The 15,746-nt window shown below is 36.1% G+C and overlaps 1 protein-coding gene across 15 annotated transcripts in view; it reads left to right on the forward strand.

Moving 5' to 3' along the window:
• Positions 1-15,746, forward strand: part of GPHN (gephyrin) — a 261,241-nt gene that overhangs the window by 201,486 nt on the left and 44,009 nt on the right. For 10 of the 15 annotated variants that reach the window (XM_058027377.1, XM_058027381.1, XM_058027380.1 and 7 more), the window contains 2 exons: positions 12,062-12,104; positions 15,327-15,464. In XM_058027377.1, the coding sequence (XP_057883360.1) occupies positions 12,062-12,104; positions 15,327-15,464 (181 nt within the window). Of the gene's footprint in view, positions 1-9,702; positions 9,766-12,061; positions 12,105-15,326; positions 15,465-15,746 lie in introns of all 15 variants that reach the window. The other 5 variants (XM_058027375.1, XM_058027378.1, XM_058027379.1 and 2 more) reach the window with 1 other exon arrangement.

Consider the following 15,746-nt stretch of genomic DNA (forward strand, 5'->3'; position numbering starts at 1 on the left):
TTTTTTCTACATAGCCCAAATTGAGTAAATGTAAGCAGGTCCCCTGTTCTTTTCTCTGATTTTATGCAGAAGTTCAGTAGATAGAGAACTTGGTTCATTACTTCTGACATACAAAAATATACTGAGCCATTGAACAGAAGTTACTGCATTGAATTCAGATTCCCTATCTTGTTGCCTTAGGAATGCCATATACTTTATAGAGATGCTCTTTCCAATTTGAAATAATGTTTTTCCAAGAAATAAATGAACACAATAGAGCCAATAACAATCCCATAATCATTTGAGGGTTTTCCAAATGTGTTGTCACTATCTCCTCCTGGTTTTCTGTGGTTTTGAGTTATTTTTTTTCAGCTGCAAATAGAACAGTGAGTCTTTAAGTAAAATTAGAATTTATAGGTATTTCTCTTTTGAACATGAGCAAGAACTCAGAGCTTTCTATTTGGCAATTGCCATTTAAAGGATTGCATTTTGATTTGCTAGCAGTACCACCTTTCTCTATGCTTAAGAAAAAATAACTAATTCAAATTCTTACTTTTAGAGAAGCACAGTTTCCTCAATGCACATTAAAGTACAAAAACATATGAAAAAGGTGATCTTCCTTATTCATAGAAAATAGTTTTGCTAGTGCTGTCTTCATTCATGATTTTAGGATTAGTTTAGGATTAAGATTATGAACGTCTTTAGTGTTCTCTTTATCATATAAGAATAGAGTATGACAAAATTTCAAAGTTACATCAGGAAGGAGAGTGTGTTATTGCAATAATCTGATCAAAGTATGCATTAATAACCTTGATTAATGACATCAGATTTTTTTTTTTAGTTCTTTAAACAATGGTGCTATATTTGTGCTTTAAATGCTATTTATCTTTACTCAGCCATTGCTGAATCTCAAATTAGATCCATTATTAGTTCATACATTCAAAATAAAAGTAAAATATTACTTAAGCCTACGCCTTCTCTGTGCATGGTACTTAGCTTTTGACTTCTGCCAAATAAAGTTATCCCTTCATATTAACATTTTGCACTTTCATTCAGCACTAATAAGTTCAGTTCAAGCACTAAGTTAATTTACAAAAAAAACTATTTAACATTTGGGAGAGTGGTAAAAGATAGGGTTTTGAACAGCATCTCATTTAATGTTGCAGATTTTGACTTAAACCTTATCTATTCAATCTAACAAAACTGTAATACTTTTTGTTGATTTTTGTTATGGTGAAATGCTTTCCAGAGCTGCATTTATCAGCTCTGATTGGAAAAGGGCAAATAAATAATTTCTGTCCTTCCCCATGTGGAATTTAAAATTCTCTACTTTTTGTTTCAAGACAAATCTTCACATTTCTATTTTTAATTCTTATTCTCCCTTGTTTCTTGTACCACAAAACAGGAAGACGTTTCACCTTGCCTTATGGTAGAGATGTGCAATCCTTTATGAAACAAATTAGGTCAAGCCAAAGAGCTACCAATGTCATTTTTATTTTGTTTGATTATAGCATAGGCTCCTTCACATTTTCCAAAGGTAGTCTTGCCATTATTTCACTGCAAATATGTCTATTTAAGCAAAGGGGTTTTTACCCATTTTCTTATGCTGTACCATACCTTTGACTGTATGGCAATAAAATTGGCTTGATTATATATAACTGTGAGGGGTTTTTTCTAGAGAACCACTGTTTTCTTTTTAATTCCAGTATTGTGCTGCTCACCAGCATACAGTGTTTAGAATTTATTTGCTTACTACTTAAATCAACTTGTTTGAGAAGCCAGACATTATTTTGCATTGTGTTTCACTAGTAATAACACTTAGTGCAACTGTTCTCTAGCTCCAGCTCACAAAGCAATCTAACTGAAGAGTCAGCTTCAGTAATAGAATCTTTAAAAAATTAGTCTGAAGTCTGAAATAGCAATGAATTAAAGTAGAGGAAAGCTTCTACTGCTGTTAAAGCTTTTGGAGAAATCACTGATGTAAAATGCCACAATTGTGATTTAATTTACATCTTTCTCTAGTGGGCAGTCTGTTTAAATACATGGAAATCAAGTTAGATATTCACAGCAGTGTCAGTATCAGTAATGCACAGCTCAAATGTCAGTGGGTTCCTATGAGCGCTCCCTAACTTATCTTCCTGTTTTTCCCATTTTTCAAATGCTGCTTTTAATGTGGAAACAACTTGTGTTGCTAAGCATCTTGCCATAAAGTTGGTGTTTTTTTAAGAACTGGAGGGCAGAATGAATGTCCTTATCCACAGTATTTTCTATTTCCCTTTGTTATCTTTGAGTTTCCAAAATTCAGTGCTGCTACAAGCCCAGCCCAATTATTATTGTGTTCTCAGGTGCATATCTGCTGTGGAGAGCCTGATTGCTGTTGTGCTGGACTTTGCAATCCAGACTGCCAAATTCAAGACAACACTAAAAGAATCTTATCCAGTTGAGCCTTTGAGGCTCAAAGCAAAATCAGAAATGCAAATCCCCTTTCTTCTTTTGCATTTCTGTTTACTTTGAAAAATAATTTCTGACTTGGGTTTCATAATAGTTTTTAGTGCAAGATTTGCTCAGTTCTAGCCTCTCTTTACTGTAGTTTATGAATACTCTGAATTCTTCATGTTATTAATCCATGATTATTCTGATTTCACTTTAAGGATTCTCCTCAGAGGACTGTAGTCTGTATTTCTGTCTCAGCTCAAAGGCAGAAATCTACCTCTCCATATAGCAAGTTCCCTGTCTGATATTTACTATTCAGATGGATTCATGAAATGAAGATTTATTTTTCTTACAGCTGTTGTTCCCTAGTTTGAATCTTAAACTTTAAAGAGCTTTATTTATTTTTATACTTTAAAGTGTACAAGTCTGAGCTTTTGACTGAATATTGTATACATGAGAGACTATAACATACACCAGATATAAGATTATTGTTACCCTGGGTTTACTAGTTTTGGCTCTTGTCCTTGAAGGCCTTCAAATTTAATCTTCCTAGCTCAAATAAAAATATTACCTAAAATCAACTTCTTTGAAGTTATGCTAGTACAGAAGGTATGATTATACTACATGGGGAAACATGTTTTGTTCCTGCTCATGTAGTTAAAAAAGTAGTCCAACCATTCACTTTAGAGTGATAATAACTATAAAAATCACCAACCAGAATTTCTGGTAAACACCAACAAGCAAAAGGTGAAAATTAACTTTAAAGATGCTTTTAAAAATATAAGAAATTGGGGGGTGGGTTTTGCTGACTCCTTGGGCATTGCTCATTTGATTGGTGACTTTTGAAGCCACAGACTCACAGAACGGAGTTTATAATTTTGATTGCTTTGTTCCTGTTTACATGTGCTCATGTTCCTTTAACATAGGAATACAAGGAATGTTACCAGTGTGGTCAGCCTTCAGGAAGACCAGATTGTAAGCATGAGATGGGTATTGTAAGCTTTGTTAGCCTACAAGTTTGAGTCACACTTCAGTGGGGAGATGCTTTTTCGCTCCACAGACCTTGGATCAAAAGGATGGAGGCTGTAGGCCTAGAAGCAGATAGAAGAAGAAGCAGTAATGCTAAAAATTCCAAACATGCTTCTGCCAATTCCTCACCGACATTTATTCAGATATCGACAATAACTAGTTATTAAGAAAATGGAATTGTATTTCCCAGCAGTAGCAGGTGTGGTGAATGGCGATTCCATCTCTCCTCCTTCTGGAGCAGGAAGGCCTGAAAGGGTGCCAAGGAAGCCTCTGTCACACCTTCTGTCTCCACATTAGTGCTGACTTAATTGTTCTTGCTGGAAAAACATCTTGCAGCACTTTCAGGAGTATTCATTTTTTGTGTGTCCTTCTTGAGACACAGATTATTTGATTTTCATGTCATGCCACACTGGCAGTCTGCACTCCCAGCGCAGAAAGCCAATTGTATCCTGGGCTGCATCCAAGGAAGGGTGTGCAGCAAGGTGAGGAACGGGATTCTGCACCTCTGCTCTGCTCTGGTGGGATCCCGTGTGCTCTGGGATCCCAGCACAGGAAGGACATGGATCTGTTGGAGTGGGTCCAGAGGAAGGCCGTGAGGTGATCCCATCTGTCCTGTGAAGACAGGCTAAAAGAGCTGGGGCTGCTCAGCCTGGACAGCAGAAGGCTCCAGAAAGACCTTTGTAGCCTTTCAGTACCTAAGGGGACCACAAGAGAGCTGAAAAGAGATTTTTTTAACAGCGGCATGTTTCGCTCATGCAATGAGGGAAAATGGCTGAAAGCTGAAAGAGGGCAGGTTCACGTGAGGTGTTGAGGGTAGTGAGGCATTGGAACAGGTTGTCCAGAGAAGTTGTGGTTGCCCCATCCCTGCAAGTGTGCAAAGTTGGACAGGGTTCTGGGCAACCCAGTCTGCTGGAAGGTGTCCCTGCCCATGGCAGGGGGTTGGAACTGGACTATCTTTGAGGTCCCTTCCAATGCAAACTATTCTGTGATTCTATACTGGACATTCCAAATGCAGTTGAAATAAATGGCTACTCAGGATCTAATCTCTGCAATTCTACTGTAGGCACGTTAGGTTAAATTTACTCTAGATGTCTCTGGGTCTCAGTTTCCCCTTTCTAAAATCAACTCATCCCCCTGCTTCACAAAGATTTTGCAAAAATAAATTCCTTTGTGCATATTATAAGGTTTTGTTTAGTAGAACCAAGCCAAACAGAGAAATCTATACAGAATTAAATAATTACCCATTTAGCAGACAGTTTGAATAATGTTTAGTAAGTAAAACATGAAACTAATCTTTGAGCAGGGAGATTAAAATGAAGTAGCCTTGTCTTATGCAGAAACCCTGCTGAAAATAATTATGATGAAATTATGATGCCTTTGTGTCAAAGGAAAAATGAGTTGCCCACATAACACTGATTTGCCCTAAATGTTGTTTCACTTAAACTTGCCAATTTTACTTTACTACATTTGAATAAAGAATTTATTTTAAAATTTTATTTTAAGGTTCATGCAATTCAATAAAAGTAGTTCCCTTTTTTTTTCAGTAATGTTGATATTTCACTATTTAAATGCTGCATTGAAATTGGCTGTTGCTGGGTAAATAAATAAAAATGTGAAAAAAAATTGAAATTTCATTGAAAAGCAAAATACTTGTAATAGAAAAGAAGCTTTTTTAAATGTCAACCATACTAGTCAAGGGTGAGAGAGTAATTTATGGTGTGCTTGAGGAAAAGAATTTTCTATATATCACTAATGTATCTGATTGAAAACAGCTTAAAAAGTTGGTTAATCTGGGACAAGGAGTCCAAGCTGGTCAGATAGGATATAACTCAGACATCCAATGCATACTCATAAGGCGAAGTTGTTTGTCAGTCAAATTGCCAGGGTGTGAAATTATATGAGAATAGGCAAGTAAATACCATTTCTATGGCAAACAACAAGGATAACAGGATTTTTTTTTGCCCTTGAACCTCTTAGGAAATACATCTTATTCTCTCTGCCTTTGCTTACACTATCTGCTTCTGAAACTGGAGACTATTTCCAGGGCATTTGGAGAATATTCAAGATTTTCATTCAAAAAAGTAAAATCTTTTGTTCACAATTAGTAACACAAGTAGTAGAATGTTTCATTTTTTCAAGTGCAGCATTTCTGGAGATTTTTTGTGTCTTACAAATCCCACCTGAATTTTGATGGCAGAGGTTAGAAATAGATGGTGGAGTTTGTGAACAAATTTGGCAATGTGTATGACTTGAATTAATATGGGATTTAGCTTATACAAGATACCTGATCTCTTCATATTTAGGTGTTATAATTAATGCAGCTTCTCTGAACAAAAAGCAGTGTGATCTTGAACAAGCTCTGAACCACCCCTAAAATACCACTGAAATGTGCCATCTTTCCAGTGTTACTCATACAGCATTATCTGTATGCTTTCCCCCCTCCTAAGAGCACAAAATATATTTTTTTTCATACTAAGGTTAACATTTCATTAAAACTGCTCTGAAGAAATCCCTCTTTGCTTCTTTTAATTCTCAACTATGAAGCCTATATTGCCAGTTTGTAGCAGCCAGTTGGCTTTCCTGTTAGGTTACTGTGGTTTGCTGTTTTGTCTCCTTTTTTTGCTGTATATATCACAATTCTTCCTGTCTTCTCATTGTGAGGTGTTCAGCTTGCAATTTTAGTTGGCATGTAAGATTTCTCTGAATCTTCTTCTAGAATAAATAAATGTTTTGATTTTGCCTCTCCAGGACAATGTCAATTTCTGTTGAGAGATGACTAATCTAAGAAAACTGCTATTTGCCTTTTCAATCCATATTATTTGAAATATTGGATAATACCTTTTTTGCATACTGCTCCTATAAAAGGAACCACTTCAGCCCTTCTGTTTCTACAGTGTATTCATCAATCCCCTTCCACTGTCCTGTTTGAATAGTAGTTAGGATGAGCCCTAATCTCACCATAGAATTCCATATGTGTGGTCATAGTCTACTGGGAAACAATTATCAAAATTCAATAAACCTGTATGTAAAGTGTAGGTGATTAGAAAAAAGCTTAGAAAAGAGAACTCAGTAATGTATAGATGAAGACAGTGACATATTCAAGATTTAAAATTGACTTTTGTTCAGTGTCCATCCACCAAACATAACACTTAATAAGTTGTAGAAATCTGCTCCTAAAATTATTTTGCTTGAAATAATTTTCTGTTTATTTCTTCACACTCCAATGAATGATTTCTTGTGTGGAATACCACATTATTTAATATTCATATTTAAGTTTTGGTGAACTGAATCCCACCATCAGTAGTGCTTGTTTTAAAAATTGTGTTAATGAGTAATGTCTGCTGCTGTCAAATTCCTTGTGCTCATTTTTCTTTCCATTTCAGAAGTAGTCTCAGAATAATAGGAAAAAATCATTCTGTTGTTTTGAACTGAGTTTAGTTCTGATTCAGATGGCCATAAAGCATTCTCTTAAAACCTTGTGTGTTCAGTTCAGTGTAAAAGCATAGTTTGAATAAGAATTGATTCCTGAAATTGGAAGATTGCATGTTGTGATAGGACTTTTTTAAACCTCACATACCTTATTGAATGTTTTGTCAAGTAAACAATTCCAGATGCACTTTTTTTTTGGAACTAGATTATCTTTAGGGTCCCTTCCAACCCAAGGCATTCTTGTGAATGTTTTTTTTTAACAACTTCATTTTTATACTCCATATTAATTCAATCAAAGCTATTCTCTCTGTTCTTCAGAGAACAGAGATAATCATTAATAATAATTAATCGATTAATCCTGTTAAATCAGGGTAGATTTAGCACAGTGTTTTTAGTGAAATCAAAAATATATTTCATTGGGTTTTTTATTTTCTCCTAGTTTAACCCTATGGATATTGCTTAGAATAACATGCCAAAATCAGTTTGTCTAAGTATTATAAGAGCAGCTTCAGACATTGTTATTCATGGTTTAGTTTGCTCTTTTCTCTTTATTTTGAGACAGTGAATAATGTATGTTGCACTCTTAGAGGATAGGAGGTATTTTAGGCAGAAGACACTGCAAACCCCTACAGTTATAAATCAGATCACATGTAACTTGAAATCTGTTTAAAGCAGGCAAATATTTCAGAGACCATTCAAATGGCACGTGCACAGTGTATATGGTACAGAACTTGGGTCATGAAATAAATCACATGCAGAACAAAAGCAGCAGCAGCAAACTTTCCCACATCCCAGCCAGGTACATGAAGCTACATGATACGCATCCCAGTGTTCATGAAGCTGCTGAAGTTTTGAGGAAAGGCTGCATGAGTTATGCCCTTTCCCCAGCAGAAAGTGCAGCAGGTGCAGTCCCTCACGTTCAGGCCCGCCTGGTGTTTGGCAGAGTGAGAATGCAGCTCTGAAATTGTCAACAGCCGCTGTGCTTCGCTTCCCCTGCTTCCTTCATTACAGCTTGGCGAGCTCATTCCCGCTGCTGTACCTCAGTCCTCCGTGTCTGCCTGTGTCCGGGTTTCTGCTGGTGGTTCCACATTCTGCATGCCTCCCTCAGAGCGCAGCAATGTGCTTCCCCATAAGTGCTGCGGGTTACGGGCCAGCCTCCTGCAGGCTCTGTGCTCCTGACAAACGGGCTCTTGCTGTTGGTGGTAACTCACGTTTTGGTGTCGTTGTTCTGAATTGTTCTTCATGTTGTAGTAGTGAGTTCAAATGTACTCCTGTAAGAGTTAGCTTTTCATATTGGGCTGGAAACTCTTCACCTTTGTCTAGCGATTTGTTTTATTATAACCGATGGCTTTTAATTGTACCTCCCATAATGAAGAGCTGACTTAATACTCTGTGCTAATCTTGTTATGACTTTAAAAAGGTAAGTAATTTCTCTAACAATTCCTAACAGTCATGGTGTAGAGTGTTAAAGGGTTTCTCAGTTTTCTTTTTTCATTATTTTTCACCTGAGTTTTTCACTCGTAGCATGAACTTTTCTTTGTGTCTTTTTCTATTTTTCTTGAAAAAAATTTTAGACTGTTTTTTATTTGCAGCAAAACATATTATGTAAATTTAAATTAATCCAATTTAGTACAGCCACTGTTTTGGTTTTTTTTTTCAGATCAGTCATGACCAATAGATAAAAGTTGTCAGCAGGACTCTTTATTTTTACCATTCCCTTTATTTATTTTTGAGTATTGTATTTCACATTCTATTTACTACTTCAGCTTATGGGAGAAAGCTTACTCTGCATTCCAACATTATGAAGTTACATTTTCAAGAACATAAAATCCAATTTGTTTAAAATACAGAGTAATGTGAACTGAATGCTTTGGGTTTGGTTACATTCTGTCTGAACTATGCAAGGGAATGGTACTGGCTGGTAGCCCAATGTATCTTCTGCTAAGACAGATTGTGAGTTAAGAGACTGTAGAATGGACAAACAATAAGTCTATACTTTCCCTGTGAAAGAAAAGACAGCCATAGGTTTTATTTCTGTAACTACCTGTGAATGAGAAGAATTACAGTAAATTCTCCTAATAATAATTCTCCCTAGTCAGTCATGGTACTGTATGCAATGTAGCATGGATTCCTCAGTTAACAATAGCTGTGAAAAGAATACAGATTTTTTGTAAATGTCACAAATAACAAAGTAGTAAAACATACAAATAATTAATATTTTAAAAGGCACTTAAAGTACATGACCCCATTTATAAAAAGCTCCACTGCTGCCAAAACTGTATGTGTTAGGGAACTGGTGGGTTTTATTAAAAATCATTTTACTGGAGTTTTGATTAAAAATAACATTTAGGATAAGAATGTGCAATTCATATTAAACAGAAGTATTATGTAATAAGTAATTTTGATGTCAGTTATGTTAAAACATGGTTTGTATTCTGCAGCTGTGAGCATAGGTTGGGAAACGATCAAGTCTAGCTGATCAAGCCTTTTATTTTATTATCATGGATTCCTCTTCCACAGCTGCTTTTAAAATTTGTGGGAAGCAAATTATTTCTCATACTGCATATGTTACCCATCAGGTGAGTGATAACATGGAAACTTTAGGCTGGGTGTAAGAAATCAAAAAGTAAATATGAAGTCCTCTGTGTGCACAGAATTAAAAAAATGACCTGTGAGAGGCTGTATGTGAAGCCAGCTGTCTTTTGTTACCATTGTCATTTGGACATTTTAAGAGCAAAACTTTGTCAGCACGTTTTTTATATTAGAAGATTTGATCTGCAAATCTCAGCTGCTCTGTTCATTATAAATCTCTTGTTTTTGTCCATACACTAGCTCCACTATAGGTTGGAAGGGCTTAAAGATGAACTGAGGAGGAATAGAGGCTACAACTCGAGAGTAACTATTACTGCTCAAAGGAGCTGTTTTCCATTCGCAAACATTGCTTTGCGCTATGGGTTTGGGCTCCTTCTGTTCCTCCACTTTGTTGAAAGACTCTCTCTTGACTTCCATTTTACTTCTTTAGCACTGTCTTTGTCTGCTAACATTTTTCCTCCTTCTCTAGTAGCTTTTATCTGTGTCCTTTGGATCACATATTTTACTTAGTTTGTTTTAGAAGATTGTTTCAAATGTTTGTGTTTTGTATTTTTGGTTTTTTGCCTTTTTCTTTAGGATTGTGTTATCTCACTGAATTTCATTCCACAGTTGCTGAATCGCTTGGTTATTTTGCAGCAGGTCCATTCCTCATTTTCTCTTTTCATGTTTTTCAGTGAGAAATAAGAGAGCCTCTTCCATTTTAAACAGTAGTCTTACACATAGGCCCATGTCTCCTTTTGCATACACCATCTTCTGCCTTGCCACATCCATCCTGCTTCCCTCTCCCTCTCAAGCTGTGCTTCTCTTTCTTTTGTGTTTTCTTTCCTGCCATTATCCCACCTTTTTGGTCCAGAATTGTCCTTTGGTAAATTATACGTAAATATTTACTTCTTCCAAAGAGAGTTCATTTTATGCCTTTGAAATCTGGTGAAACAACTCTGGGCCAAATTTGGGCATCATTACTATTTTGTTTGCAGTTTTCTTGTATAGTATTTTTGGTGGGAAGTGGGGAGGGTGTGGGGGTTTTCTGTTTGTTTTTGTTAAACAAGAGTTTTTTTCAGGGAAGGACTCCATAAACCACTCTAAGTTGCAACATTACTTTCCATAAGTTATTCCATTACAATAAGTAGATTGTGTTGCGCTGTAGAATCCAATTTTTTTATGTGACTATCTATCTGGGGCAAGCTGCTGTGGAACAGAAGAAAGAGGTTTAGAAGCTGGGGCACCATTTGTTTCAGACTTAAATGGTTGTTCCTTTCTGAAGACAGCTTTTGAGGGGTTGGGGGTTTATTATTCTTCATCAATTGTTAGATAATACATATTCACTTTCTAGGCAATTTTTCTGTGACTGCAAGTCCAGAGTGAGGTCTGAAAGATAATCTGGATTCACTCCTTTGCTTTTGCAGCAGAGACAGATGTTCTGCTGGGAAATTACACCCTCAGCATCACCTGTGCTATTCCACTTCTTTCACTACATGTACACACTTTTACTTTATTAGCATTCTCATTGAAATTTAAAAGACCTTTGTCAATAAAGTAAAAAAGAGAAGGATTCAGTTCTTGCTATCTCAGAGGTTTGTCTTCCTGTGAAGTTTACTTTACCTGGGGTTTTGTCCATACAAAATGCTTTCTGTTCAAGCGCTGCCAGTTCAGTCATCTGGCCTGACAGTAGTCCATCTGAAAACCTGCAACTTCAAGGTTATTATACATGGTGCTGTCTTTTCAAGCCTGAGAAGAATTAAAAGTTTCAACTGTGTGATGTTTACAGGGCTGATACTCTTAAAAAAAAAAAATCTTTTCTAAATCTGCATAGTAAACAGAATTGTAAATATCCAGTGTTACTAGAATATTAGACCCATGTGAATTGCCCAATTTCCCTGTAGTCAGACTAATCTATCTGGAATAGCACAGTGGTAGCTAGGCATCAAAGAAGAGGGGTTGTTGAGAAACCATGTCATTTTCACACAGTTACTTTTTAAAGTAGAATTCCGCTACAAAATTCAAAATGAAGATAGCATTTCTTTTAACCAAATAGGAGCAGCAGAGTAAATTTATCAGCTCCATCCAGGAGCCATTTAGACAGTTGTGTGTTGCTTATACAATTGTGAAGATTTCTTACTAAACATTTTCAGAATCAACATAATTGAAACTAAATATTTTAAACTCTCAATACCTGAAAATATTAGCAATAGAATTTTAAATCAGATCATATACTTTTGTTAGTATTCTATCTAATCATCAAACAGGACCTTGATTCAGAGCTACTGTAATTACAGCTGTATAAGAATATGTGGATTTTCTGTTGAAAACTGATGCCTAACACATAATCTTAAGCACTGTTCTTTGATTTTTCTCACTTACTGTCCTTAGACCATCTTGTTTCTTATGGGAGGGGTGTGGAATCAAATTGCTTGTATCAGATTCTGACCATATATATACCCTTCTGCTTAAATATACTTATCTCATGCAAAATATTTAAAAATGTTGCTGAAAATATGTATAGCCTCTGTCTTAGATCCCAGGAGCTTGCCCATTTTATCTCTGTATTTTGCATTCTTGTTAACTTCTGTAGCTCATAGACTCTGTGCTCTCTCTGCAGGTCCAGTCTAGGTGCAGCAGCAAGGAGAACATCCTCAGAGCAAGTAAGTGCAGAAACTTCTTAGCTCTATTGAGAAACTAGGACTGCTCAGAGGACAGTAAATGGTAGTCAGATCAGAGATGGGACTAAGTGGGTTTGCAGCAGAAATTTAGTAGCTTAAGCCAGAGAAATCCATTCCAAAGGTAAAACTGTAAATAGCTCATAGTGTTCATGTATTAATGGAGAGTCACCTTTTAATTTATTCTTCCAAGTTGTATTTCTAATGACATGGAGGTCTGTGTTGTTTGTGATGTTTTGTTGTAAATGATCATGTGTGTGCAGGTTTTATGGGCAAGAATTAACATTCAAAGACAATGAAAATGGAGATTCTCAACTTGAATGTACATATTTTTATTTCATACTTAAACATGAATTTGAATGTGGGATTACATAGAACCAAACCAAAAAGTGCAAAGGTTAAGAGCTCACATTTGATCCAGATGATGTCTAGTTTAATTTGGACAAATCTTTTTCTTTGTGTTGTGAGAATCTTTTCTAGTCTAAAATTTGATCCACCATATGTGCATGTATATGTATAATGACAGGACTGGGAAGTTGTTTTGGTGGTAAAAGAGCAGGCTGTCAAGAATTTTCTACCTTATGCAACCAATTGAATTAGCTGCTTCAAAGCTAGAGGATTATTTTGTTGTACAAAGTGCAGCTAATATAAGTAGTTATTTTTAGAGCTATCTACCTGACATTTCACATTAGTGAAAGATAACTTGGTGAAGTCTGAGGAGTTGTTTAATGTCATTTACTTGTAATTAAAGTGCCATTTAGTAGTTTTACAATTTAAAAAAATAATTTGTTTGTCTCTGGGTCTATTTAAATCTGTGATACCTCTAATAGAAGAATTAGCATTTGTTTGTAGGAAGAAATGGGAGAGAGAAAGGTTAGTAGTTACACCAGCATCTATCTTCCCTCCTTCATAAAGGCTATTCATGCTAATGTTAAACCTAAAGGGGCTCTATTTTCTTGCCTTTGCTTGCAGAAATAATGGGTGTTACTTTTGGTGTTGGAAAAAAGATGTAAGAGGTTAGGGAATTTTAACTATTTCCAAAAAGTCTATGTTGGAGAATGCATTTCTCAGAAGATTTTAACAGAACCTTTGACTTAAGCTAATGACATGCATTAGCGACAGACTTGTAAATCTGAAGGTTGTTCTCTGGGGACCAGTCAAAGCATTGAAAACATGTGAATTCTTTCACTTTTTAAGGTTTAAAGAGGTGAAATGTCACTTCCTGAAGTAGCTAACAGTGAGTTTTAAGTAGCAGTGAAATTACTGCTAGAAGCAATAAAAGCATCTAGTGGCAATAGAATAAAGGTTGTTCACTGCCACACAATTCCCTCAGCTTTCATTGCTGTGACATGTTTTTTCTTAGCATTTTCCTTCATATTTTGCAACTTAAAACATCAGGAAAAGGTTTTCAGCATGTATTGTGTGGAGTCTGCTGGAATTACAGTGCTGTTAAAGCAGGGTTTCTTTCTCTATGCAAAGGCAGGTGTGGGAAGTTTAACTGTATTTCACAAATGCTTTCCTTTTCCTCTTTAATGATGTTGTCAACAAAAAACAGATATGATAACTCGGAAATGTAAGCTTGCTAGGGAGATCCCCGTTGTTAAAACCAGGAATGCAGTATTTCCATGCTACACTTTTACCTTACAATAGTTTAATTTGGATAATTTGTCCCTAGTTTTCTTATGTGAAGTTTAGGTTTGAGTTTGCAAAGTCTTAATATAGTTAGAAATTGTGTCATTGGTTGTTTCTCTCTTCTTCAAAATGCCAACTGCTATCTTTAGGAAAAGAATTAAATCAATTAAAAATTATTTGTGCTTGACAAATTCACAGTGCCTGCTTTTTTCATCATGTTATCTTTTAAATACGTACAAAGAGATTGTTCAAAGAATTTCTTCCAGAATCATTCCTGGAAGAATTAGGTGGGCAGTTTTACTTGTCTCTACTTCTTCCTCTGAAAGGTAGTTACTCTGTTAATACCAAAAAATAATTAGTGAACAATGTCTCACATGAAAAGGTAAGCATGTGTTAGTGCTGAACAAGTATTGTATATATAGATTAATTAAGAAACCTCCTCTTCTGAAGGAAGGGCTTAGACTGCATGATTGTTGTGCTATTTTTTACTTGCTTTTTATTAGAAGACTACCCTTGAAGCAATGATCTTTTTTTTTTCAGAATCTGAAGGCATGTACAGCAACAAATGAGACATTTTTGTAGTGACTGCAAAGCAAAATCATGTCATTAAAAATTAGTTTCTATTATCTAATGCTTTCTGTACTGTAGTTCATATTACTTAGGAATATCATTATATATCACGTATAGAACATCATCCACTTTGGCTCTCATAAATACCTTCTTGTTCTAGGTAAATCCTTTCAAGATACTCTGCAATTGTAATTGTCTGAATCTTTCAGTTTATATCTGTTGCTCTTGTTTATATATTCCTGCAATAGTTCTCTCTTCAGTTGCTCATCTTCACTTCCAAAAATCCTTCAAAGCTTGCTGTCCCCTTGTTTAATGTCTCAGTAAGTATCATTACATCAAACACACTGTTGGTTTCATTTTCAAACTATTTCTGTCATATTTTCTCCCCACCTGTCCCTCACACCCAGGAAAAGCAAGCTTTCTTAGGTTGTCCTACTGCTTTCACTCCAATCATACATTTAAACACTTTGCTGTGGTGACAACAAAATATCGACAATGGGTACGTTGCCCACTAGCTGGGGACACTGTCTGCTGCCTTGACTGCCCAGTAATTTCATTCTACTCTCTCCATCTTCCTTTCAAACCTTTGGAGTCCCATCTCACTCTTGGATTGTAGGCTCACTGGCACATTGTTGTGCTTTATCAGAGAATGTTGAAATGTGTTTGTGCAGAACAGAACGGAGTGAATTGTCCTGAGTTCATAGAACTGAATTAGTCTCAGATTATCATCCTCAGTGTAAAATACTGCATCACCTGGAAGGGCTTCTGTTGTACATTTACCTATCTCTTTATGCTCATTGAGACTTCTGGTGTGTTCTTCACTACAGATAAGGGCATACACTCTCTTGATTCTAGTTGAATACAGTGTCTTCCCAGGGTCAGACATGAAAGCTCAGTACTGATAACTAACTCATTTAATTTGCTCCAAAGCGCTGATTAGTTTCAGTAAAATGGTTTAAATGAACATCACTATAGCCTACATGAATCTGTTCTTTCTCATTGCAGGTCACAGTGCTGTTGACATTACCAAGGTAGCAAGAAGACATCGCATGTCTCCATTCCCATTGACATCTATGGACAAGGCCTTCATCACAGTCCTGGAGATGACCCCAGTGCTCGGAACAGAAATCATCAATTACAGAGGTATGTTACATTGGATTCTTTGTGAGCTTGAGGATGATTTCTTTTCTATTTGGCAACCTTCCTTCTCTTTTATTCATGTTGTGAGGTGTCTGAAACAGTGCTTTTTCCAGGAGAAACTGCTTTAGGAAATACCTGTAATAGGGGAAACCTTTCAAAGTTAGGAGAATGTTACTTGAACTCAGTGGTGCTCCCTGAAGGAATCGGTAATGGAACACTAATAAAATACATGAATTTGTTTTCTTCCTGTTTGTATTACATGCAGGAAACATATTGTACTCAGCC

Source organism: Melospiza georgiana, chromosome 6 (assembly GCF_028018845.1).
Source record: "Melospiza georgiana isolate bMelGeo1 chromosome 6, bMelGeo1.pri, whole genome shotgun sequence".
Lineage (NCBI taxonomy): Eukaryota > Metazoa > Chordata > Aves > Passeriformes > Passerellidae > Melospiza > Melospiza georgiana.